At 38.7% G+C, this 26,745-nt stretch overlaps 1 protein-coding gene across 1 annotated transcript in view; it reads left to right on the top strand.

Annotated features, from left to right (window-relative positions):
* The first annotated feature begins 638 nt into the window (after positions 1 to 638).
* The window catches only part of BVES (blood vessel epicardial substance), a 42,779-nt gene continuing 16,672 nt past the window's right edge, over positions 639 to 26,745 (top strand). The window contains exons 1-5 of the mRNA XM_015812199.1: positions 639 to 1,252; positions 3,886 to 3,994; positions 8,513 to 8,685; positions 21,253 to 21,488; positions 21,914 to 22,038. Of these exons, the coding sequence (XP_015667685.1) occupies positions 762 to 1,252; positions 3,886 to 3,994; positions 8,513 to 8,685; positions 21,253 to 21,488; positions 21,914 to 22,038 (1,134 nt within the window). The 5' untranslated portion in view covers positions 639 to 761. The remainder of the gene's footprint in view (positions 1,253 to 3,885; positions 3,995 to 8,512; positions 8,686 to 21,252; positions 21,489 to 21,913; positions 22,039 to 26,745) is intronic.

The raw sequence follows: 26,745 nt of genomic DNA, 5'->3' as shown, positions 1-26,745 counted from the left end.
GAGGATTCTTTCTGGTCAGATGCCACAGTACTTATCAGTTCCTCTTTTCTTTGCAATATTTTATGCTCTTCAAAATATTTTTTAGATGGTTGGAACAGTGGGGGATAGGGTGTGTAGCTCTAGAAGGAGGTGAACATTAGGAAAAAAAAATAGTATTCACCCCTTTTTCCATTATCAGCATTGTTTGAGTAGAAAACTCCACAGAAGCATTCCTATGAATACTAAAAACCTGGGTTTAAGCCTTTCACTTTAAGCAAGCCTTTGACAACTAGTTTGGTCTAGTGGTTAAGGCACCAGGCTAGAAACCAGGAGACTGAGAGTTCTAGTCCTGCCTTAGGCATGAAAGCCACCCAGGTGGCTTTGAGCCAGTCACTCTCTCTTAGCCCATGATCTCAGACACAGGTGACAAACTGGTTGGTCAACTTCGGTCACAACCAATGAATCAACATTCATTTGGTCTGAAAAGTGGATCCTGCACCTGTGGGAAAATACCAGGAAAATGCCTTTAAGTAAGCAAATATATGGTTGGTATTATCTCCCCCTCTCCCCCATCTTAATGGTCTTGTACTTCTCTCACCCTCCTCTTTCTTTCTCCTAGGCAGACAAAGAAGATGTTAAAGTAACAAGAATCAATGTGGAAGAGTATGGATTTCTAAAGAGACAAACTACCCCAGTGCCTGAATGTTTGCTATAGCAGCTCTTCAAGACAGAACATGCAATACCCTAACTACAGACACAGTGATTAATCTGATATTGCAGCCATGGAAGACAACTCAAGCTTTTGGGACAGCTTGATATTTTCACACCCAATCTGCATGAACTGGAAGTCAGAAGCCGAAGGATCGATCTATCATTTAGCTAGCATTTTGTTTGTGGTTGGCTTTATGGGCGGAAGTGGCTTCTTTGGCTTGCTCTATATTTTCTTTCTGCTAGGGCTGGGTTTTCTCTGCTCATCTATGTGGTCGTGGCTGGATGTCTGTGCAGCTGACATTTTCTCGTGGAATTTTATCCTGTTTGTGATCTGCTTCATACAGTTTATTTATGTAATCTACCAGATACGGAGTGTTGCTTTTGACAAAGAATTTCAGGAACTTTACAATGCTTTGTTCCAGCCTTTGGGGATCTCCTTGCCCGTTTTTAGAAAAATTGTCCTCTGCTGTGGTGAAGAAGTTATTACATTAGAGAAGGAACATTTTTATGCGATGCAAGGCAAAACTCCAATTGACAAGCTCTCCTTGCTTTTGTCAGGAAGGTTAGTATTATGTTTATCCCTCCTTCTTTCTTTAGAAACAAAAGGTCCAAGAATACCAGATCTTTGGCTTCCTTGGCATTGTTTGTACCTGTTTAAAATGAACAGACTGGGTTTAATGTTTTGACAGTTTAATACTAAGTGTAAACAATATTCCTAGGTCAACAAGCTACTGTAGTGGTTTAAAACAAATCAGGCCATGGAGGTGTGAGGAAGCATTAATTGTGGCATGATTTATCTTCTTGAGAAAAACTGTATTTTCCTTTAGCATTGGAAAAGTTTAAGGATACTAAAAACAGAAAACTGAAAGAAAAAAGTTTGGATAGGTTTCCTAGGACTTAGAACAGGGGTCTTCAAACTTGGCCCTTTTATGACTTGTGGACTTCAACTCCCAGAATTCCTCAGCCAGGCACGCTGGCTGAGGAATTCTGGGAGTTGAAGTCCACAAGACATAAAAGGGCCAAGTTTGAAGACCTCTGACTTAATATTGTATTTTCAGTATTTTTCATTTTTCTGTGACTAATCCCTTTTAAAATTGTTGTACTGTAACTGCCCCCCAGCCCCTATTTCTGCTATGTTTTCTGTTGTGTTACAACTTCTGTTTAATTTGCATAATTCTGAAAACAAAACAAAAAAAGAATGCCTTCTCAAAGTATACCTGGGACTTTGAGACCTGCACTTATCCTTGGAACATATTCAGTATGTTTCATGTGAGGGCTGTATTCATTTTAATGTCCTAATTTTCATTTAACAGTGCTACATTGTCAAATCAGTTATTACAACAACATTTCATTTATCCCGGTTTCCCTTCTTCTGTCCGTGTTCTGGAACATTGGAGAAACTAGAGGTTGAACATAAAAGCTATATCCACGTCCCCTTGTTTTGTACCAAACTCAGAGTGATGAACATCTTTGGACTGAGTATTGAAGTCTTTTCAAATAATGGATTAATATTTTTTGTTTTTAATTTATTCATAAAAGAGAAAAAATAGTATAGAACAGAAGTCTCCAACCCTTCTAGGTTAGCGGACCGGAAGGAAAGGGAGGGGAAGCATTTTATGCGCATCCACGCACACACACAAACGGGTCCACAAGCATGTGCGATGTAAACAGGGCGATGCTAGTGCCCACGTGACACCCACTAGCACCGCCCCGTTTTCACCATGCGGTGCCCTGTTTTTGCCATGCAGCACCCTATTTGCATAGCGGCACCCTGTTTGTGTAGCGGTGCACCATTTGTGTAGCGGCGGCGGTGCTAGCGTTAATGGCCAGCCTGTCCCGCAGACCAGTGGTCAGGAGACTACGGCCCGGTAATGGGCCGTGGCCCACAAGTTGGGAACCCCTGGTATAGAAGATAGACCAATAGACTGCTGGTTGATCTGAAATACATCTGCAAGGTTTTTTTATTCTGAATTTCTTAACCACGGCAATTATTTTTTTTTAAAAAACCCCCACCTTTCCAAATTACATCATTAAAAGAAAAAAATGAGATGGCAAAAGGTATTCATTAGTTCACATATTCAGTGCAATTGATATTCCCAACTTCACATTTTTTTGTATTAAAAGTGGTGAACCTGATAATATTAAGCACAGGTCAGTTTATGTGTCATAAATCCTGAAGGCTTACTCTGCCCTTGCCTAGACTAAAGGAACATTGAAACCTATAACGGAAGTGATTTATGTGTGGCTGAAGAAGCTAAAGATCTTAATTTTCAAAATGGATTCAAGTTTGATGGGGCACAACCCTATGAACAGCTTATCAGTTTCATTTTACAGAGTGACCTGTATGCATGAACAAACAGGACCAAGGTGCAGTTCTGAAAGATCCATAGTCCAGCCATCTGTTTCCATAGTGGTCAGATAGAAATGTTTAGAAATTCCACAAGTATAACGAAAGGAACTTGACTTATTTCCAACGTACAGGTATCTGGTTGCCAAACATTAATAATTCTATTTAGGATAATATCTAAAATCCTTAATAAGATTACTCTATGTGAATTTGAATTGTTGTAATCTCCCGTTTCTTATTCTCAGAAATTCTGCAAATTCCGGATAATGGATATATTATAATCCATGTAGCACATTCAGATAAAAAAATCCTTGACAGCTTCCAGCCATTTTCATTGTTCCTCTATTTTTGTCTTTCTGGCACTGCAGTTACAAGCCAGGCTTATTTTGCAGGATGAATGTCTTTGGAAACTGCCTACTTATTTTTCTTTTCTTTTCTTTGTGCAGGATTTCTGTTTAATACCTTTGTTATTGTTGTTTCTTTCTGGGTTTATGCTTTTCTTGAATACTTACTGGACTATTGCCAAGGAGATTCAAGAATATTAAGAAAGATGTGACTTGGAATTTTTTTCAGGGGGGCTTTGCGTCAGACATTGCCATTCTCCATTTGACTATTTTTGCTCGTTTGGGCTGAAAAATCTGTAAATAAATATATGTAGTTTATTAATAAATGCATATAGATATTAGACCTAAAATGATAATCCTGAAATCTAAGACATTATTTAATGCCACTGTCATGGCATAAATTACTCAAAATTTAAATATTATTCACCCTGGTCATAAACCTAGGCATTTTTTTCCTTTTCCTATGCTGGCAGTTATTAACACAAATTGATCTGTTTTGTTAAGAGTTAGAGTGACGGTGGATGGGGAATTTCTGCATTACATTTTCCCTCTTCAATTTCTGGATTCACCTGAATGGGATTCACTAAGACCCACAGAAGATGGCATTTTTCAGGTAGGGAACTTCTGTGAATCTGTCAGATAAAATACTCCTTTTTCAGAACTGAACCACAGATACTCCAGGAAATATCCAATTTAGGATTAAGACCTATCTCTCTAAGAATTTGTATTGACAGCACTTTTTTTTTTTTGAAGAAAAAGGATCCAAATACTTGGATAATTAATGAAAATGCTGCTGGAGTGAAGTATGTGAAAGTTTAAGCAAAGTTCAGTGATTTTGAAAAAGAAACTCTTTTTTTGTAGGCTTTTCCATGCACCACACATTTTATTTTCTACTTGCCACTTGAATTAATAACTAATGCTGACAATCGAACTCATGGCTTTGTAATTAATGGAATATCCAGAGTCTAGAGCCGTGGTGGCGAACCTATGGCACGCGTGCCACAGGTACACGCATTGTCGCCCCAGTCCTAGGCCTTCAGCTGGGTTTTATAAATCCTTTTCGCTTTAGGCCTCCGCCGCCGTGTGCAAAAAAAAAAGGTTCAATCAATCAATCAATTTCAACTTCTTGGGGGGAAAAAAAAGATCTCGCAAAGTTGGAACTGATTGATTGAACTTCTTAGTCCCACTCAGTCTGCCGTTACCACCGCAGACATGCCCACCCAATGGCCACGCCCACCCAACAATATATAAGTGGGTTTTGGGTTGTAGTTTGGGCACTCGGTCTCTAAAAGGTTCGCCATCACTGGTCTAGAGTGATTTCAGCACCAGCAAAACTAGTTTTCTGGCATTAGGGCTGCTTCGAGTTAGATCATTCATTTAGCAACCTTTTGAAGTTACCATAGCACTGAATGGACTTATGATTAGTGCCCAAAGTTATGCTATTGCATTGTCCCTGCATTCACATGATCAAAATGTGATGCTTGTTGGCCACCCATACTTCAATTCCCCAGTTATTTACTCCCCCCCCATCTATGCCCTTTTGGCCCCTGCACTACACACCAGCTGATGCTTGCCATCTTGTTGCTTCTGTTGCTGACCGGGCATGCCTGGCTTGACCCTTTGTCAGGCATCTGCTGGCCGCAAAGGTTTTCTTCCCAATGTTACCTATGACAGCTTCCTCACAAGCAGAATGGGCCAACTTGCTGTGGCCAACTTGCCATGGCACAATTCCACACACTGTAACAACTCAACATGATAAATGTTATCCGCCACTGTTTCTTCTACATTATTCCCATTTTTGTCAGTGGAAATAATGTCAAAGAAACTGGTGGATAACATTGATTGCATTGAGTTATCCTGAAGGATTGTCTGATGGCGACTTGTCCCATGGCAAGATGGCCGCAGAGAGATGGCTGCACTGTGTTGGCTGTGGTGAGATGGCCGTGGTAGTTGGCTGCAGCAAGATGGCCATGGCGAGTTGGCCGTGGTGAGTTGTCCTAGAGCCCTCACAAGACCTGGGGAAGATGAGTTCACATGGTTTCCTTGCGAAAGGCCAGGGTGGACACACCTCAGCAGGAGCAGGAGCAAGAAGGTCAGCTGGAACAGCTGAGGGAGCAGGGGGCTTGAGTCAGGATGATGAGGGCAACTACAATTGCTACCCAGGCTTTGAGCCATGCTATTGCAGCTTCTTGGGGCACAGTAGCTTTGTGCTATGCTACTGGATCAAGCTGGGTGGCTGAAGCTTTATGCTGCGGGTCAGGGACTTCTTGTAGCCCTGACAATGCAGCCTGTTGGCTACCTTTGTGGCCATTGGCCCCAAAGCCACATGATTTGGGGACTTCTGGGTGTTCCAAAGGCAGGTGCACGGTTGCAAAAAGGATAGAAATGAGGGTGAGGAAGCAGTTGGGAAGAGTTGAAAAGGAGGCAGTCCCTTACCTGTAAGAACTGAGGCTCAGGGCTGGGAGGGGGTCAAACCTAGAATGCCTTGGATTGGGGTAGGCCCTTGACTAACAACCGGTCGACTTTGCTTACTGAAGGCACTGGGATTGCTGTTGCTAAATGATATGGTCTTTGCTGTCACAGTATTCAGCAGTGGAAATTCTAGTCCCAATTGTGGTCATAAATACCTACATGTAAATATATTGGATTCCAAAAGGAACGTTTTGAAAGCTTTTCTTGTTTATTCTTTTGATGCTATTTCCTATTCTGATATAAATGGAAACAGGTCTATTATTTGCAGTCTCTCTATAACATATTCTCCTCATCACTAGCCCATACATAGTGTGCTTTAGATTGTGGGGATGACTGTCACATTTCAGTTTATAGGACTGCAGGAGAAGATGTGAAATGTATGCATGTCAGATAATTCCTCGTTTGAATTTCTGTCTTGATCTATCTCTCTTGTTTTTCTCTCTCTTTCATTTTTTCTCTCTCTGTGTGTGTGTTTGTATGTGTATGCATGTGTGCGTGACTGTGCAAGTCACTGTTGACTCCTGTCAACTCCCTGGACTCATTTCAAGTTTTTGTGTCTTGATTTTCCTTAGTAGTTTGCCATTGCCTTCTTCCTAGGGCTGAGGGAGAGTGACTGGGTTATGGTCACTCAGCTGGCTTCAGGCCTAAGACAGGAATATAATTCACAGTGTCCATCTGGGTGAATAGCAGTGTCTAATTCAAAAATGAAATGGTGAATCAGCTTCCAAGAGTTTAGAGCATCGGGTCATTGTTTTGTCATTGTTTCATTCTTATTTGTAGAAATGTTTACAGAAATTTAAAATTGGTGATCATACCTCTCATACCTATGTTGTGTCATGCAACGTAGCATTTTGTTCCAGTGCCATTCAACAGGTATAATGAAGCCATCTAAGGTGACCATTAAGTTAACTGGCATTCCTAATACTGATTTGGGAATATCTATAAGGGGAGACCTTATCAAGTATATCAGACCTGTTGATGGTCATACAGGAATTTCATAGAAGAGGCCCTTGGGTGGCACCTACTCTTTAGAGTTTTCTTCTTCAAATGCTAACTGTGATAATGTTTTCAACTTCAGTCCATTCACCTAGGTTTTGTCTGGGTGAGTTTGAATATATTCTTTCATAAACACATAGCTGTACAGTACATATATACAGACCTCCCTCAGGGGAATTAAAATGAATATTTTTATAAGTTTAATTGCTGTTTTTTTAATGTTTAATTTTCATTTTGTGTATATTTCTTTCTTGACATGGTAAAGAAAGTGGTATATATAACTAAAAAGATATATATGTAAAAATTAGTCTTCCACATGAGTGAACCAAGTACTCCTTTGTGCTGCTTAAGTACGGCTCCAGCTGCCCATTGTTGCACCATATGCTTTAATGAAAAGCTTCCGGAGAATGTTCCTTTAGATTCAGACTCAAAAACAACTTGGACTATGAAGACTTTGGCATCTGGCCTAAGTTCTATATGCCATTCTGGCGAGGGTGGGCAATGTCCACTGACAGCACTTGTTATTGGGCATGAGGGAAAAGTAAGGGAGCCAAGGAAAAATTAAAACATTTACCAATAGAAAAAACAAAAATAAATAAATAAAAATAAAATAATAAAAATAAAAATTTAAACAATGAACATTTTTTTCAGTATCTAGAGAGTATTTTGCCAATAATTTTCTGTATATGATCATATGGAATTTTTTTTTCTTTTCTTTTTTTAAAGTTTTTTATTAATAAAACAGTTAAAACAAAAAAGGACATAACGTGTCGTTCCAGTATATATAATCCTAACAATTTGTTTCTTGTCATACATATAATTCCTAATCTCTCTATATATACATATTTTCCTATATAATACAGTCTCAAATTTGTTTCTCTATATACTAGCATACAGTTTTATATACCACAATCTTAACACTAACTTAAACCCGAACAGTTCTCCTTGACTCGTACCAGCAATAAAATTTGCCCCAGATTTCAAAATAGTCCGTTTCTGTCTTGTCCTTTAATTCCATAGTGAGCCTAATCATATGGAATTTCTATAATGATTGATCAAGTAACTAAATCCATGTACTGTACATGAAACTGGAAAAATAGAATCTTCCTTCCTTCCTTCCTTCCTTCCTTCCTTCCTCTTCCTTGCTTGCTTGCATTTCCTTCCCTTTCTCTTTTGTTCTCATGTTTTGAATTTTTAGCTCTTTATGTCAGAGGCTTGTCCTCTGGTAGCATTGTTAAGTAGAACAAACAGAATAAACCTTCATTTTAATGGCTCATTTGAGGGGAAGAGGGGTCTGTAAAATGCAGCATGAATTCTGTGTTTACCAAAACCACTGTTCTTTTAATAGAATGCCCAAATTAAGGATATACCTCCACTGGATAAACTTGTCTTTCAAAAGAAATACAATAAAGATAGAGAGCTTTTGCACTTGGATAACTTATCCAGGAAGAGAAATATATTTGTAGCAGAGAATGCTAGTAAATGGAGAAGAGTTAGAACGAAAGTCAGGAATAAACCATTTTGCAATTTTGATTCTTAAAGAGTACAATAAAAGAAAAGTCTTGTTTTTGTTTTGTTTTTAATTTTGGGTTTTTTTTAAGCATAATGATAAAATATCAATTTCTCTTTTTCCTCTTCCCATTCTCGGGAATATGTCTTTCAGGTAACCCTTACTGCTGAAACAGATTGTCATTATGTGGCGTGGAGGAGAAAAAAATTATATTTACTCTTTGCAAAACACCGATTCATCTCACGTCTGTTTTCAATCCTGATTGGAAATGATATTGCTGATAAACTCTATGCATTGAACGACAGAGTGAGCCAAGGGAAAGGATTTCGATACGATATTCGGCTACCAAATTTCTATCATGTATCAGCACCGAACACACCCAAAAAACAATCAGCAGACCATTTTCAGAACAATTCAAGACAACAATAAAATTAAAGACAATATACCTCTTACTAGAAAATAATGTAATTTTGCCTTCTTACCACCATTAAATGATGAAATGTGCTATGGTGGTATCATGTAAAGACTCTCAAAAAGGCAACTTTTAAAATAAAAATCATTTTCTTTCCTAGCAGACAATCTACGGTAGTGGGACTCTTCACATACTGTTTAGAACCAGCAGACTGTACACACAGATTGTGCATTATGATTCACTTCTGTTGACTTGTGCTGCTCATCTTATTACTTTGGGAGAATAGGGGCAGATATGAATCATTATTTGATACAACTTCTTGTAATTGTACTTGCTGTGTTGTGTTTTCAAAAGCATCATTTGCATAGAGCTTTTTTTCCTGCTTATTAAGATCTCCTTGTCATCATGAATTATGCAAGCTATTTTATCACAGAGAACAGCAACAAGCAAGCCATCTTTTCAAAAGAACCTTGGTTCACTTGTGCATAATTATAATGCATAAACTTGGCCTACAGATTTACAGAAGACGACCCATGTGACAAAGAATTGAACAACCTGTAAAGCTGAAAAAGACTTGGCACTTTCTTCATTTCTATCATAAAATGATACTTTTGGATATACAACAAAAGGCATAAATATTACTATTTAGAATTCAAAAAGTGCATCAATCACTGTAAATGTTGCGGTTTATATAGCGCAAAAAGGTTCCATTATTTAAATAGGACAGAAGGCAGCTACAGTACCTTGATGAATGGGACACTATATATTTTACGAACGGTGGAAACGTGATGGGAAAGGAATTATTTCTTAAAGGGCAAATATTGGGGTGGGGTGGGGGAATTGTTTCCCCTAGTCAAAAATAAATGAAGAGTTTCCAAGCACTCTTAAACTAATGGCACTCCAGTGAACTGAAACAAGGGCAATATAAAAACTCTAAAACATTTATACAAATAAATCAATCAGTCTCCTTTCCTTTGCTTCAACATATCAGACTAACCTCAGGAACATGAAAAACATGGAATCCCATAAATCACAATATTACTTGTATCAGCAACTACTTTGAGGAAGAGTCTGAGATTTATAGCAGGAATCAAAAACATATTTTTCATCTCAGATTTTGAATCTAGGCAACACACCTGTATTTTTCAAGAGGTTATCACGTAACAATAGATTCCTGTTATTTTAGAAAGGTCTGGTGTTGCTAATCCCAGGTATTGACAGATAAGCACTCGAATGGAAAGATTATAACTTTTAAAATATTCCCCCTCATAACTTAAAATTCTGTATTTATTGAAACCTACTGGTACAACAAGAAAGAGCATAAGAGATAAGAACTTGAAGTGTACATAAGCAAATAAGCACTGCCCTGCTTGATCAAACTATTGCCCATTTAGTCCAACGGTCTATTTTCATAGTGGCCAGCCCACTGCACAAAAAAGTTCAATAGTCTTCCTGTAGATCCGATATGTCAAACTCGTGACGTTGCATGACGTATCGGAACTTTTTCCCCATTGCCAGCAATGGAGTGGGCGCGGTTTCCTCATGATGCGGCCCAAGCGATTGCCAACACATTTCACTGTAGCAAATTTCAAATTATGCTTTATATTAAAAAAAAAATAATTTTTTTTTGTCTGTCCTGATTCTTCCAGGACTCCATTTCATTGAGTGACTAGAATTTAGGGGAAGGGAAAATAGCTTCTCCTTGTCTATTTTATCTGCACCATGCATAATTGTGTATACCTCAATCATGTTGCCTCAGCTGGGACCAAAAATACCAGCTGAGATATTAGATTCATTCAAAGCTTGGAGAGAATTAAAAGGTCTTTCATTCTTCATAACTTGGCCAATGGTGATTTTTTTTTTAGATATACTGGTTTATTATGCCATTTTACATGCAAAATCAATAAGAAAAAGAATACTGTAACAATTGCAAACATATGGCCATTATATAGAAGATGACTTAATCTTATCCATTTTTCAGGACTGAATAATGTCTCTGAGCCTGGTTGTTTTCTTGCAGATGTTTCATTACCCAAACTAGGTAACATCATCAATTCTAGTACTGACGATGTTACCTACTTTGGGTAATGAAATGTCCAAAACACCCAAGCTTAGAGAGTACCAAGGACCCCTCATTTCAACTCTGAGCTACAAATATTCTCCTTTCTTAATATCAGCTATATTGTACAATCTTGGGGTTAACATCTCTTTAAAGGAAGAAAAGTATACATTCTTTCCTATCTCACTAACTGATATAAAGCTTTTGTATTTTTAGAAATAGTATAAGGAAAATGTATACTTCTTTGCTCCTCAAAGTATAACCTATATTATAATGGTTATATTATATTATAATGTTTCTGTGGAAGGAACAGCTAGGACAAATGCCATTATTTTTAAAATCATGTTCAAAAGTCAGAAATATTTGAGCAACAGATTTTGATTTTGATCGATCTGATTCTTGGCTAACTACACATTCTGTTTTCCATTTATTTTATTTAGTAGATTAGTAATAAAGCTGTACTATTTCATTTTGGATTTATTCTGGTCTGTCACTACATTATTTCTTTTTAGAAACAGAAATTCTAGGACAATTAATTCAAACCAAACTAAATATATTAGATTCAGTTAGGAGTAGTTGCAATATGTATAATAAAGAAACACAATGTATTTGGAGTGAAATATTAGTAGACTGAAAGTCTTATATTTTTGTTGCTTATACTCAGGGGAAGCTTAGAAAATGATAATGATTTATATATAAAAACTTTAAAACAATTGAAACAAATTATATTTTCTATGCTAAATGTACTTGTCCAATATTGTACAGATGTGTACTTTACAAATATTTAAATTTTAGTAGAAACATGTATTTTCTTAGCATTTTAGAATAGTTTGACTTTATGGAATGGCAGAGGGTTTTAGAAATAGTTTTTAGCAATTTGAAAATGCATTAAATATGTTGCTACCAGCAGGCATATTTAGTAGTAAATTTATACATAAAAGCATTTATATGTTCAGCAACCCTATAAATCCCTATTCTGCATCCACTCTGTTGCCCATGCATAAATACATATGTATATGAGATTCTAAAATGTATGTGTTTTAATTTCAAGATAAAACTCATCATTTGTGAAGAACGTCTAATGTACTGACACTGACATCTAGCACATGTATATACATCTGTCTATAGATCTATCATGCATATAGATATGGAGCCATGTGGACAAGGGACTGCTGCTTGTTTAGTTTCCCCCCCAAGTGTAGCAATTGTGCCTGTAAATACACAGGGCAGGTGGGAGGAGAGACAGTCAGACACATTAGTGAGGCAAAAGAGTTAAGTGAAAAGACTGTTATTACAAATTTGGTATTTTGTATAAAGTAAATTAACATTTTCATCTTTTACTAAAGGACAACACAAAAAAGATAAACAGCATGCTCAAAAGAAAACACCTTATAAACATTTCAATTTAATGGCTACATGGCTTTGCATTAATGAAATGCAGTGATCATTCCTGTAGACAAATTGTTATTTGTGATATGCAATGAATATTGTATTCCCTCTGATGCAGATTACCATTTTAACAGGTTAATTCCCTACTATTATCTTTATAAGCTTTGATAATTAATGGAAAAAATAGGAATAATTACTAAATGTCTGTAAATAACAGATTATTATTGTTTATTCTAATAGATAGATAGATAGATAGATAGATAGATAGATAGATAGATAGATAGATAGATCCTACATTTTTATAAAATCTTCGAAGTTTGTTATTTTAATGCAAAAGGCATGATGGAAAATACAAACCAGCAGCTATGGTAATAGGCATTTACAGGAAGAATATGGAAAATCTAGATTTTGTTATATAACCAAATTGGAGAGATATGGAAAAAAGTATAATAATCAGGAATGCATCCGTCAGCCAAGATCTGGTCTGAATTCAAAATATGAAAAGCATGATTCAGTTTGATTTGAATCTATTAGAATATATGTAATTCAGAATTGAACTGTGAGTCTTTGCTGCTCTCTGAACTTTGTCGTTTGCTTGCAGATGTTTCATTACCCAATTAGATAACAACATCAGTGTGAATGAGTGTGGGGTTTGCACCATGTTTATATACAGCAGTTTGCCCTGCAACTTCTAAGGAGCAAATTTGAATCTATTAGAGTCTCAGTTCAATAAAGATAATCTATAAAGGATAACACTGAAAGTCTACAGCTGGTTCATTCTGAGGCCAAATAGGATGAATGTAGCAGCAAAGTGATGACCAGTTTAAAGAAAAATAACGCTTCAACCAGCGGTGGGATTCAAATATGTAAACAACCAGTTCTCTGTGTGGATGCCACTTCCGGAAGTCCATTCTGAGCCTGGGCAACAAAAAATTAGCTACCGGTTCTGCCAAACTGGTGCAAACCGGTTGAATCCCACCATTGGCTTCAACTAGATAGATTCTGGGATTTCTATGTGCTATTTTTTTTGAAGTATTCTGTAATCTTTCAAGGCAGAGATAGAAGGAATGAAGAATGTTTTTTCAAAAATGTAAGAAGCAGATCACTGCTCTTGTGTGCCTAATATATTATACTATACTAGCATGATTCTGTATCACACTAATATGTTTCACATTCATAATTACTCAGCAGCAAGCACACTACTGCAAACTTGTTCAGGCAATAAACAAGTAATCTGTCCCTAGCTAAAAGGAGATATGCAAACAGCAGACAACCTTTTTATCTTAATGCTGTAGTAGTGTTTGCAGAAGTGATGAAAATCATTTCACCAGATGCTAATAAGACCCGATCACACCATTCAACATCTTCATTCAGCTATGTAAATATAGAAAAGCTGCAATCGTGCTTAAAACTGCAGAAAATCTATCAAATCTCTAAGTCACCTTCAAATAACTGAACCGATTCAAATGCCCTCGATTAGATACAGACATCAAATCTATGCAAATAAATAAATTGATTGAATCGCCTTTCAGTTCTGTCTTCTCATCAAAACTTTGTACAGCCATAGAAAAGCTATCTGTAGACACTAATATTTGTATGACACCGAAGACTTCAGAGAAGTGGCAAAAGATTATATATAATTTAAACAGTGTACCTGCGACATACTCTCGGAATCCCAGTGTATCTTAGACTAGAAAGATGCTTAAGCCTTTAATCAGACTTAAGACTTAAATCATTTCCAACTGACATTTTCCGCTGGTCACTAAATCTATGTATTTCCAAAGATGGAAATTATTTTATTCTATTAACCTGAACTTGTATTTTCCAAAATGAAGGATTTGAATCTTTTGTTTCTTCTCAATAAGTTTTGAGAAAGCCCGTAGTGTAAATCAAGGTCCCCTAATATCAATTACACTCAACTTGCATTTCTGGAAACTGTGCAGGCTCCAATACTGTAATAGGATGTGGACATAGTTTAGAGATCAACCACATTTTACCTTCCTTTTTTCCTAACTTAGAGCAGTCTTCTCTGATTTGGAGTTCTAATGAAAACTCAGACCCCTGCATTATTACAAAAGTTTAGTTGGCGCCACAAAGAAATTCCCTCTATTTTTTAAGGAATTTTTTAGTTTTTTTACTTATGGCCCACCTAGTTTGGATGTGGTTTATTTTGTGTGTGTGTATGTGTGTGTGTGTATTTACATTGGGTTTACATTGGTGAGAATTCATCTCTCCTCATACTGTTTAAAACATGGTCAATTAGGTGTACAACTTTCCTTCTTTTGGGAAAATCTGATCTATATGTGTGTGATTTGAGCTCTATGGTGCACATATTTTTGTTCCGTACAATGGAAAAAAGCAGGATAGTTCATTTAAGTTGGAAGAGAATTTGGAAAGGGAGCACGTGCTTTCTGCAAATGAATTTAAAATAGGAATCGGAAGAAAGGTTTGCAATTTGCTAGCTTTCTCACTAAAGAGGAAGAATTGAAAATGATAAATGAATTTAATAAATAACCTTACCAGTGGCTTGTCTGGAGCAGAAAATATTCCATTTTAATAGAATAACTCATTTCTCACATCATCAGTGATGACAGCCCATGGATTGTGTCCATTGTTCCTAGGATTGTGACAAGTGATAACCATTCTTGTTTAAACTGTGAAGTGGATAAAGAGGACTTTAAGTTAGAGGTAAACCAACAGACCAAATTAATATTTATTGCTTGGGGAATGCATTAAAAATTCTTATGCTTTCGGGAAATAATGATTTTTATACATTAAAAGCATGGGGCCTTCAGGTTCTGTTACATAAATCTTCATGACATCTCCATATGGCCAAACTGAAACATGAACAAGTTTAAATTTGTTTTGGAAAGCCTACATGGATATAAATAAGAGAGATTTGGAACTTGATTGCATAGATTCTAAACATTCCACATTCTTTTAAATGTACAGCTATAGGTTCTACCACTTTCAATTAACAACAGTTCTTTGAAGTAGGCTAAATTGAACAAAAGCCTACACTTCCAAAGTTCTGGAGGCTGAGGCTGCAGGAAAATATATGAATTATTGTGTTTTTAAAAGATAAATGCAAGAGATGGTGCAGTTATCTCTTCATGTTTCCCCTTGCTTTACAATACCTGTGTTTTTTATATATCAGGTAACTGGAGAAAAAGGATTTAGACACAGGGGTTAGAAGATGCATCCCCTATTTATAATAGATGTGAAACTTGACCATCAATTGTGTTAAGTCTGATCGATTGGATTTCTGGCTTAGTAGTGGTCTGTACCAAAATATTATATTTTGTCATGACATAACGTGGCACATATTCACATCATAACAGCTAAACTACATTAAACAAACCATGGCTAGGTGAGATATACAGCAGGAACCCAGTCAATGAAAAGGATCTTCTAGAGACCATTAATTGAGCTTTTAAGGAGAACTTCAACTCTTGTTGCATTAGTAACATTGAGTAAACAGCTTTTTCAGCCAGCAGCTCTGGAGTCATTAAAAAACAATAATTTTAATCTTTTTTTTTTTAATCTCTCATGCCATAATACACCTTTCAACTTTGGGTATGAGAGGGCTACCAGATCTGGGCTGCAAATATTTGGATAATGGCTAGGTGGCAGCAAAGAGAGTCAGAAAACTAGCAATCATCTGATCTTTGCACTCCTGCATATGAAGTCAAGGATAGTATTTTCGTTCATTGTGAATCAGATTTGCTTCTTTATCTTTTACTACTGTATCAGTCCTTTTCTTAATCAAGCCTACCTCCTGCATCTTTAATCTTTTGATCAATACAGTATCCAGGTTCTTGGTACACATGTTAATTTTATTCACTCATCTGAAGTGGAGTAACTTAGGCCTACCTGGAATGGGTTCCCTCTGGTGTCCAATTCCAGGCGTGTGTCTGTCTGCCTGTCTGTGTATACTTGTGCATGGACTGTGCACTTGCTTTAATTGGGAGGAAGTGTTTCAGAACTGCAGGAGCACAGGAAGACACTATTACTCATAAAAGCAGCAGCCACCCTTTTGTTAAACTTTTTTCAGCCCACCTGTCCTAAAGATGCAGCTGATTTCCAAGTCTCATTCATTTAAATGAATGACGCTTTATAGTTGCAAGATTTTTTTTTCTCTTTTAGGGTTGGATTTAGTCATGGGAAGGCCTGGGAAGCTGTGGAGGCTCTATTTGGAAAATGTTCATAAACCATCAGACTGTTAAAATGCCACTGAGATGCATGACAAACCTATGACCGGATTAAGAAAAACCCTCTTTGAACAAAAGATGTGAATGCAAGCAAAAACAACCCACATGTAAAATTAGTGAAGGTCATATGAGGAATAATAATAATAATAATAATAATAATAATAATAATAATAATAATAATAATAATAATAATAATAATAATAATAATATGATGGAAGGGACCTTGGAGGTTTTCTAGTCCAACCCCCTGCTCAGGCAGGAAACTCTACAATGAGAGAAAAAATATTTGATCCCCTGCTGATTTTGTATGTTTGCTCACTGACAATGAAATAATCAGTCTATAATTTTAATGGTAGGTTTATTTTAACAGTGAGAGACAGAATAACAAAAAAAAAAAAATCCAGAAAAACGCATTTCAAAAAAGTTATAAGTTGATTTGCATTTTAATGAGTGAAGTAAATATTTGACCCCTTCACAAAACATGACTTAGTACTTGGTGGCAAAACCCTTATTGGCAATCACAGCGGTCAGACGTTTCTTGTAATTGGCCACCAGGTTTGCACACATCTCAGAAGGGATTTTGTCCCACTCCTCTTTGCAGATCCTCTCCAAGTCATTAAGATTTTGAAGCTGACATTTGGCAGCTCGAACCTTCAGCTCCCTCCACAGATTTTCTATGGGATTAAGGTCTGGAGACTGGCTAGGCCACTCCAGGACCTTAATGTGCTTCTTCTTGAGCCACTCCTTTGTTGCCTTGGCCATATGTTTTGGATCATTGTCATGCCGGAATACCCATCCACAACCCATTTTCAATGTCCTGGCTGAGGGAAGGAGGTTCTCACCCAAGATTTGACGGTACATGGCCCCGTCCATCATCCCTTTGATGCGGTGAAGTTGTCCTGTCCCCTTAGCAGAAAAACATCCCTAAAGCATAATGTTTCCACTCCATGTTTGATGGTGGGGGTGGTGTTCTTGGGGTCATAGGCAGCATTCTTCCTCCAAACACGGCAAGTTGAGTTGATGTCAAAGAGCTCAATTTTGGTCTCACCTGACCACAACACTTTCACCCACTCACCCTGAATCATTCAGATGTTCACTGGCATACTTCAGACAGACCTGTACGTGTGCTTTCTTGAGCAGGGAGACCTTGCGGGTACTGCAGGATTTCAGTCCTTCACAGCGTAGTGTGTTACCAATTGTTTTCTTGGTGACTATGGTCCCAGCTGCCTTGAGATCATTGACAAGATCCTCCCATGTAGTTCTGGGCTGAGTCCTCACCATTCTCATGATCACTGCAACTCCACAAGGTAAGATCTTGCATGGAACCCCAGACAGAGGGAGATTGACAGTTATTTTGTGTTTCTTCCATTTGGGAATAATCGCACCAACTAGTGTCACCTCTCACTGTCTCTCTCTCTCTGTTAAAATAAACCTACCATTAAAATTATAAAGTGATCATTTGTCAATGGGCAAATGTACAAAATCAGCAGGGGATCAAATATTTTTTTTCCTTCACTGTATACCATTTCAGACAAATTTAAGAGACTCTCATGTTTGAAATCCAAATCAACCTATAACAAATAATATTTTTTTTAAAAAACTTGAAAGTTGGAGAAGCTCCTTCAGTCCCTAAACTGTAGGCCAGTGGTTCTCAACCTGTGGGTCGGGACCCCATTTGGGGTCGATTGACCATTTCACCGGGGTCACCAAGCAAGGCTGTCCACCATTTTTTTTGTCCGCCATTTTTTCCCCCTTTTCCGGCGGGTGCCTTACCTCCCTTGGGCTGGGCCAGCTGGTGGTCGGCCTGCTCCGTCTCTGCCGCTTGCCAGCTACGCCTCGGCCGGCGCAGGGGTCGGAACCACGCATGCACGGCACTCCTGGGCAGGGAAAGTCCTCGACTTAACGACCGGTTGGGTAGTCCTCGACTTACGACCGGTTTAGTCCTCGAGTTACGACCGGTTTAGTCCTCGACTTACGACCGGTTGGGGTCGTGGCATTAAAAAGGTTGAGAACCACTGCTGTAGGCCCTTAAATTCTAGGCAGCTATTTCAATGAGCCAGAAATGTCCCCCCCCAATACTATAATTTGGAAGAAAGTTCGCAGAGCCCTCCTTAGGCATTTAATCCTACCATCGCTAGCGAGCAGTCGTTGACATTCCGAATAGTTTCAGGGACGGCTGGCGATCACCAACCTCCCCCCCCCCCCCCCCCCCCCCCCCCCCCCCCCCCCCCCCCCCCCCCCCCCCCCCCCCCCCCCCCCCCCCCCCCCCCCCCCCCCCCCCCCCCCCCCCCCCCACACACACACACCCGACGGGCGGTCAAGTCCCACCGTCCGGCAGCCGAACTTTTACGCAGGTGGGACGGGAAGAGCAAAGTGTACCCAAAAAAAAGGGCGCCTGCGCGCTGCCCCACGCTATTCCATTTCTGAGGGCTGCAAGCGTGGGGAGGGAGCTAGCGCCGCCCGCAAGTTACTGGCGGCGGCTGCTCGATGCCTATTTTAGTCAAAACCTCCGCTCCGCCGATGGCGAGCGCTTCCCGCAGGCTCCTCTAGCAGGCGCAGCGGAGCCACAGGGCGCCCCCGTAAGGAGCCCGCCGGGTGCTGGCAGCCACCTTTGGGTATAGAAACTCTGGAGAAGGCGCTTGGGCAGCGGCAACGCCATCAGGTAAGGCTGGGACTAGGAGGAGCGAAGCAGGTAGGAGAAAATTCCGGGGCAGCCAGAACAAGCTGCGGGACTGATCAGTTGTGGTATGCAGAATTGAGGCAGCTGGGAGGACGCGCAGGGCTGGGCGACATTTTCCGCAACCCGGTCTACTCACGATCGGGGGAGGGGGTTCCCGTGCAAATCTACTCAGTGTGAATGAGTTTGGGCCAGTTACAGCCTTTAACGCGGGCGCGCTGCCTCCCCCGCCGGGTGCCTTCAGTCCTGCCTATCTCCCGCCTTAGCCTACCCTTGGTACATGCCCTCTGAACCGTCTTCGTTGGATTCTCACGTCGGGACTTGAGAAAGGGGTGCAGGGACTCACGCTAATAACCCGCGGGATGACTGGAGTTGTGAAGTTCAGTTTGCAGGAGCTGAAAAACCGCTCCTTCGCTCAAAAGACCCCCAAAGTACGTTACAGAGGTTTCTTAGGTTCTCATCTGCTTTGAAACTAGAGATGCCCTACCTTCTTGTCATCCAGAGGGCTGAAGTCTAATTGCAAAATGCAATGTAATAATACCGCCCTCTTCTCATTCTTCTGAGCCGTACCTTAAAGGGTGTGTGAGCATGGGCCAGGTATTCAATCATCCCTGTGCCACCATCTTTGAATGAGTCTTTATACCTGAAACAGAAGGCAAGGCTAATCAAAGCCTTGCCCAAGCCTGGCTCAGTATGTGCAGATAATTAGCCCTCGTTGTTCAGCACAAGCCATACCACCCTCATTATTACTTTGAAGCTGAAGTAATTTTCTGAAAGGAAGAAAAAGTGCAGCCTTATACAATCTCCATCCATGTTGGGAGAGGCTGGAATATAGTGTATGTTTGTGTGTGTACAGTATGATGAAAACTTGCAATAAATTGGCAGTCCTGGTATGGCCAGATATGGCCCTAATCCTTCCAATTATACTCCCCCTCCAAGATTCCTGAAGTTACTGTCTAAGAGGAATGTGATGTCTTTCCCTGTTATCCTGTTTCCTTGCTCATGTGAACAATATGTTTGAAATACCAGATTTAATAGCAAGTAAATATACTATGTTTAATAGTGTATAGATTTCAAGTAATCCCTTTGCCTAGGATCTAGAATGAATATTATAATATAAAATAATATATTTGAGAGAGCTGGCTTGGCATGATGGTTAGGGCACCAGGCTGAGACTGTGAGCCTGTAGTCCTGCTTTAGGCATGTAAGAGGGTGACCCTGGGCCACAAGGAAATGTACTGAAAATGTTCTCAAGAAAATTGCATACTGACTTGAAAATGCACATGTACACACATATTGTATACACTATTTTTTTTAACCAGCTATACATTAAAACGCCCATTAAATGCCCACATACAAATGCACACGTAGATAATTTTAGAAAAATCTTGGACAATGTTGTATCATACCACAAAAAAGAGTAAAATGCAGATTACCTTTTTAGTATAGAATTCTTGAGTTCTTCATAGGGACATTTGCTTTAAACAACCAAGACCACATTGACATAAACCAGGCTATGATATCCAGTGGAGATTTTTCTAACTGCCTGTATATCTGTGAAGTTGGGGATCAATATTTCATGATGCATGGAAGTTCACTGATTCTCTCTCTCTCTCTCTCTCTCTCTCTCTCTCTCTCTCTCTCTCTCTCTCTNTGTTTGGTCTGTAATGTTATGTTTGAAAATTAAATATTTTTTCTGTTGCCCTTAAAACTTGGCTGTTAAAATATTATGTACTCTTTTGCTTCTTATCTTCTATTCAGCATTGCATTAGGTACTATATTTAGTAGTGCTGCCTAATGTCATAGCTACATGGCAGTTGGATAGGTGTGGGAGAGATAAGCAGAACTCTAACTTTATTTTAAGTATTCTCTGCTAACAAGTTATTTGAGTGCCAAAGCTATACCCATTACTTTGTTGAACACACTTTATATACACAGAATGACATAGATAAGGGCATACAGTTCATGGTGATTGAGTTAATTTTGATAAATGCAAGGACTGGTTTTCTTTTTAAAAATTATTAAGTGAACATTCAATATGTTCCATGTATAATTTTTCAAGCTCTCAGGATATTCAACCCTCTTGCAAAAAGACATCTATTCAGTCACACTGCAAGTGCAACCTACCATATGTTTCTTTTTAACAGGCTACTTCAAGATGAACGCCGTAGAAGCCAGTTCAATTACCATAACCCCACTGAACTTCAGCCTGGACTTCAGAAATGCCACCTCTGTGCCTTTAAATGAAACTGTATGTGAAAATTGGAGAGAGATCCATCACCTGATTTTTCATATGGCCAATATTTGTTTTGCAGTTGGGTTGGTTATTCCAACCACTTTTAATCTCCATATGATTGTCCTAAGAGCTATGCTGGCAATGGGTAAGCAAGGTTTTATTAGACTCAAACATTGCACCCTTGAGAATCTATTGTAATGATAACCCACTATAATATAGTTGTAAAACTTATTTCTCTATTCCTGCTGCTTGATTTTGTTTGATGTGAGGGGAGTGCTTTGGAATATGTATGGAAAATTAATCCATAAATACTTTTAAAAAAATAAATGAACAATTTCATTTTCTGACTGTGCTTCATGACAAATATGGGTGGTATTCTTCTGTAATGCTATAACTTCTATTCTTTTCCTGGCATAGTCTTCATTGCTCTTACTACCATTAGTCTTTTCTTGGTAGATTGTTCTACGGAAGATAAATACGTTTGATCACAACATTCTGCTGTACTTAGTTTTCTGGATTAGGGATGGCAGAGTTGTATGCCTAATAGTTTTGCACTTTTACTTTTGACAGGATGTGTACTTTTTATCATCTGGGCAGCCCTTTTTCGGTGTGCTGTGGATATGGTAATCTGGAATGCGGTATTCCTTGTTGTCAATCTTCTGCATTTTATATACTTGCTGTACAAGAGGAGGCCGGTACGTTCATCATCACTAAGTCAATGATAGATACATAAAGAAATTATTTAAAAGAATTGGGTCTTGCTTCTAAATGGGCTTGTTTGGCTAATTATTGATGTATATATTTACTATACCACAAGGTATTTTTAATTTCTATTTTTTGTCACTGCCAAAAAAAGAGTGTAAGAGGTTATTAATCTTTATTAATAACTGTGCTTTTAGTGCCTATCCCTTCAAGTTTTCATTTACATAGCCTGTAGTCCTAGTGTAAGATGAATATAAAATGTGCAAATATTGAATGCCAAGAGTTTTGCATTTGTAATTTAATTATATCATGTTTTGTTTGCTTTTAATCTTCTTGAGGGCTCCTAAGCCACTTACAGTTCTTTGGGAATGGAGCAGCATATAAATCCTAATAAGTAAGTAAGAATAAACAATCAGGATTTCAGCGGAGTACTATATTATGATACTATAGTACAGGGGTGTCAAACTCAATTTCATTGAGGGCCGCATCAGCATTGGGGTTGCCTTCAGGGGGGCCAGGTGGGTGTGGCCAGGGTGGGTGCAGCCTATTGGGTGGGTGTGGATGGAGTGGGTGTGGCCTACTGGGTGGGCATGGCCAGCTCTACATCGTTCGCGTCAAGGGTGCCTGTGGGGGCCTGGGCAGGAGTGGGACAGATCTGAGGATCTCTGGCAGAAGGGGGTGGGACCAGGGCAAGTACCAAGGCATGGTCCATTTCTTCATTCCTCACAAAGGGTGACACCTCCCCAGCATGCACCCAGGGGGCGGGGCTGACACAGCAGGGGCTGGTTCCTTGCTGTTTCTAGACGGCCTTGTGGAGCTAAGACTGAATGCGTTTCAGCATAGATGGCCACCACAAAATTGTACATTGGTTCATCTGCATTCCAGCATCCTTTGCAGTAAGGTTTTTTGTTTGTTATCAGTACCAAACATCCAACTAGAAATTTTACAATGTTATCTTTTCATTCAGTACAGCTTGATTGAAATAAAATTAAATGGGCTGTCATACAACATCCTCTAAGTTTTTCTCTTCCTCATAGGTGAATCTGCTATCAAAAGAGCAATAAAGTGGGTTGAAAGGGAAGTTGTCCATTTGCCTAGTCATATATTGCGAGCTGCATCATTATAATCTTAGAAATGGAGAAGGGGGGGAGGTTTTACTGGCTGGTCAATGGTTTAAAGAAGTAATCCTGTCCTTGTCACTTCCAGAGCTTTGCTTATCAGGTACTGCAGAGGAAATGCTGCTATCAGAAAAGGTGCAGATGCTTTTGCGGTTGATTGAGGCATAGGCCTAGTTTATCACAGGCAGAGATGCATGATATTTGTTCCATTCATCACTGAAAAGATTTCCTCTGTGGTCAGCAGAGCTGTCCTTTTACATCACTTTTTTATAAGCGCAGCTGCTCTGAGGCACCATTCCTGGAGGAGCCAGTTCACAATAGAAACCACAGTTATCTGCTACAGGGTTTATTTCAATCTCCCAGACAAATCCTATTGTCGGGGGAGGGATGGGCTGCCTGAAAGATCTTATATTGGTAAAAACCCACAGCTTTACGTTACTCTTTAATCCCAAGGACAAAGCTCTATTTTCCCCTACAGAGCACACATCTCCATTTCACCCAGTTTCCTTACTTAAATTCAGATTATTTCTTGTTGATATAGAAATAAATTAATTAAGAATAGGCCCAAGACTGCCTGCTCCACTTGAGGCTCCGTGTGCCTCCATTTGAGCTTCCATCATTATTTATCTGGCTCAATGCTATATTATCTTTGCTTTCTTTTCTGCCCATTTTCTGCTTCTCATAAAAATTAATTGATCTCTGATCTGCCCACCTACAGTATGTTTTCAGATAAGACAAGGCATAGTGTTCTGGCTATTGAGTCTATTGAATTAGAAGACTGTGTTGTCAGTTTGGCCTTCCTCTCGCACACTTCACTGTTTTAATGTACTATGTGAAATTGGACACCCTTTCCATTCCATCACAACAACATTTTGTGATACAGGCTGTTGTGCAGCTGAGGCAAACGGGGCCTCCAAGTAGGGCAGGCAATCTGAGAAGCTTCAGCGTGCCCACAGGGATCTCTTTTGTGTCCACCAATCTAGCTACCCCACCTGGCTTTTTAAGCACACTATTTTAATTATGTAGATTTAAGCTGGCATGGGCCAAGACAGAGCACCAGGGCCTGAAAAGGATTTCTACAAATTTATCAGCATTAAGGAAACCCAAGTAATTCAATGCGGAGATATATAAAATGTTGCCTATTTCAGACAAAGCATCCCAGGTTCTTTGCTGAAGTGTATATATGAGGGAATAACACAATAAAAATATAAGCCCCAATCTATACATCCCACTTGGAATTTTTTTTCTTAGATTTCCCACTTTAGGAGCTTAGGATGACATACATGACACTCGCATCTCCAGCTTCTCCACACAACTTTTCCCCACAGCAAGAACACTGTGAGGTAGGTTAGACTGAGTGAGAATAACTGTCCCCAAATTATACAGTACAGCTTCAGTAGTTGAGAATGAATTTGCCGTGGATATCCCCATTTCTAATCCATCACTGCAATAATTTTTCTGTGCTGGTACATTGTATAGTGACCTTCCCAAAGGATGTGCAGCTGGAAAAGATGTTCACCCCACCCACTCCAAGTAGCTGCATTTGTACAATCTCTGTAGCTTCTTTTATCTTAATCATGCCTTGGTTTTGGCTTTCAGTAGTTTAAGCACAGCCATTGAGTTACTTTACACTTTAATGCATTTGGGTGAAATAATGAACTGGACTCATCCAGTAACCAGATTAAGCATATTATCTGAATCCAGTCTGCAAGGGCCAAGTTTTCATTGGTTTGCAAAAGAAATCTGAGTAAAGGGAAATGTCTGGCAGAGAGGTATAAAAATCATGCTGGATCAAGAAAGCAGATAATTAGAAATTGGGATCATGCAAAGTTTGGGGGTGGATGATTCATGAAACACTACTTCAGAAAGTGAATAATGAATGTAAGATGCAGAGATCAACAACATATTGAAAATTAAAAACAAACAAATAGAAAGGATTGCTATGTAACACTCAAGAAGGATGGAGCTATCTGGCTGGTAATAGTGGTGATATGTTGCATTGTGTTTCAAGGGTAATGTGTGTTTTAGCACTATTACTAGAGAACATGAGTGGGAAGATGCTAATATACTCAGGTCTTACTCATAGACTTCTCAGAAGCATTTGGTTGATCGTTGTAAAAGCCAAGTGTTGGACTAGACAACAATTTGGTCTTTAATTGTTTTCAGGGATTTTAATTACTTTAAATAAAGGACAAAAAGAATGGAGTAATAATATACAATACTATATAGAACTAACTTGTGTTCATGCACACTATTGTCTTACAACCATATGAGAGGCAGAGATTTATTATTCCCAGATGGGAAGATACTGATGCTAATAAGGTAATGTAGAATGTTTAAGGCCATGTTTGAATTCACAGCAAAGGCAAGATTTGAATTGAATATTTCCTGATTTATAGCTCAGACCTTTTTGATACTGTCCTTTGTCATCTATACTTCTGGGAAGCTTGATAATCTATATGATTAGAAAAGAAATTTATGTGAATTTGTATCTGTTTAACTATATCAATATTTTCTGCTTACAGCTGTGGCTGCAGTATCAGACTGGAACACTTATTTTTGAAAATATAATTGTTTTGAAAATATAATTGTTTTGAGTAATTTTTGACCTATAGCTTCACACAATTAACCAAAACAGAACTGCAACTTTCAGCAACAACATTGGTTGACAAAAGGGAACTAGCATTATTCCCCTTTATCATTAAAGTCCAAGCAGTCTATACATATGGAAAAAGAAATTATTTTTAAACAAGATTGGATTTTCTAATGTAGTCTCTTGTCTTTTTTTAATTTCCTTATTTTTCTATAGGTTTTGTTTTTCTATCATGAAAATAGTCTTAACTTTATGTGCTAAAGGACAGGTTAAAGAAGGATAATATTGGTTGGATGAGCCATGACATAATCCTCCATTGTGAAAAAAGGATTGTCATCACAAAGCTGTTTGTAAATATAATAATTTGTGAAAACTAGATGGCTGTCAGTTGGTAATTATAGACAACTGAACAGATCAGAATGAACTTTGAATGAATCCTGAACTTAACGTGGTCAGATTAAAGTGTGTAACTGCCATATTCTGTTTTTGTTTGTTTGTTTGTTTGTTTAAAATATTGACTGCTCGTCTTACCACAGGGCAACGCTAGGTGGCTATATAGAATGGGCAGCCTCTATAGAACTGGGTTATATGTTACCATGAAAATAGGAAAGATTTATGGCAATTGTATTATTCTTTGGGAGCCACTGACATGTAGCAGTAATGGTATAACAATTTTGTGAGGGGAAAATTAAGGAGGACAACTTTTTGACTCTTAGCTACTCTTGATAGTATTGGCCATCATATTTCCCTTAGACTGCTCCTGTGAATTGAAAATTGGAGGCATTGCATTACAATAGTTCCAATCAAACTGAAACAGGATTATGTACCTTGGAAGTTGGTTGTGTCTTCTAAAAATGCACTTTTTTGTCCCAATGCTCTTTAAAGCTATATGAAGTCCCTAGGGGTGAACATAAGGGAGTATTAGGATAATTTTCTTTGCCCATAATATTTTACTCAGGAGAGCTTATTCATATTCTGAATCAACACTT

The sequence above is a fragment of the Protobothrops mucrosquamatus genome, unplaced genomic scaffold (assembly GCF_001527695.2).
Source record: "Protobothrops mucrosquamatus isolate PMUCROS unplaced genomic scaffold, P.Mucros_1.0 scaffold_58, whole genome shotgun sequence".
In the NCBI taxonomy this organism is placed as follows: Eukaryota; Metazoa; Chordata; class Lepidosauria; order Squamata; family Viperidae; genus Protobothrops; species Protobothrops mucrosquamatus.
The sequence above is the reverse complement of the archived record's forward strand: the minus strand, read 5'-3'. Positions and strand labels throughout refer to the sequence as shown.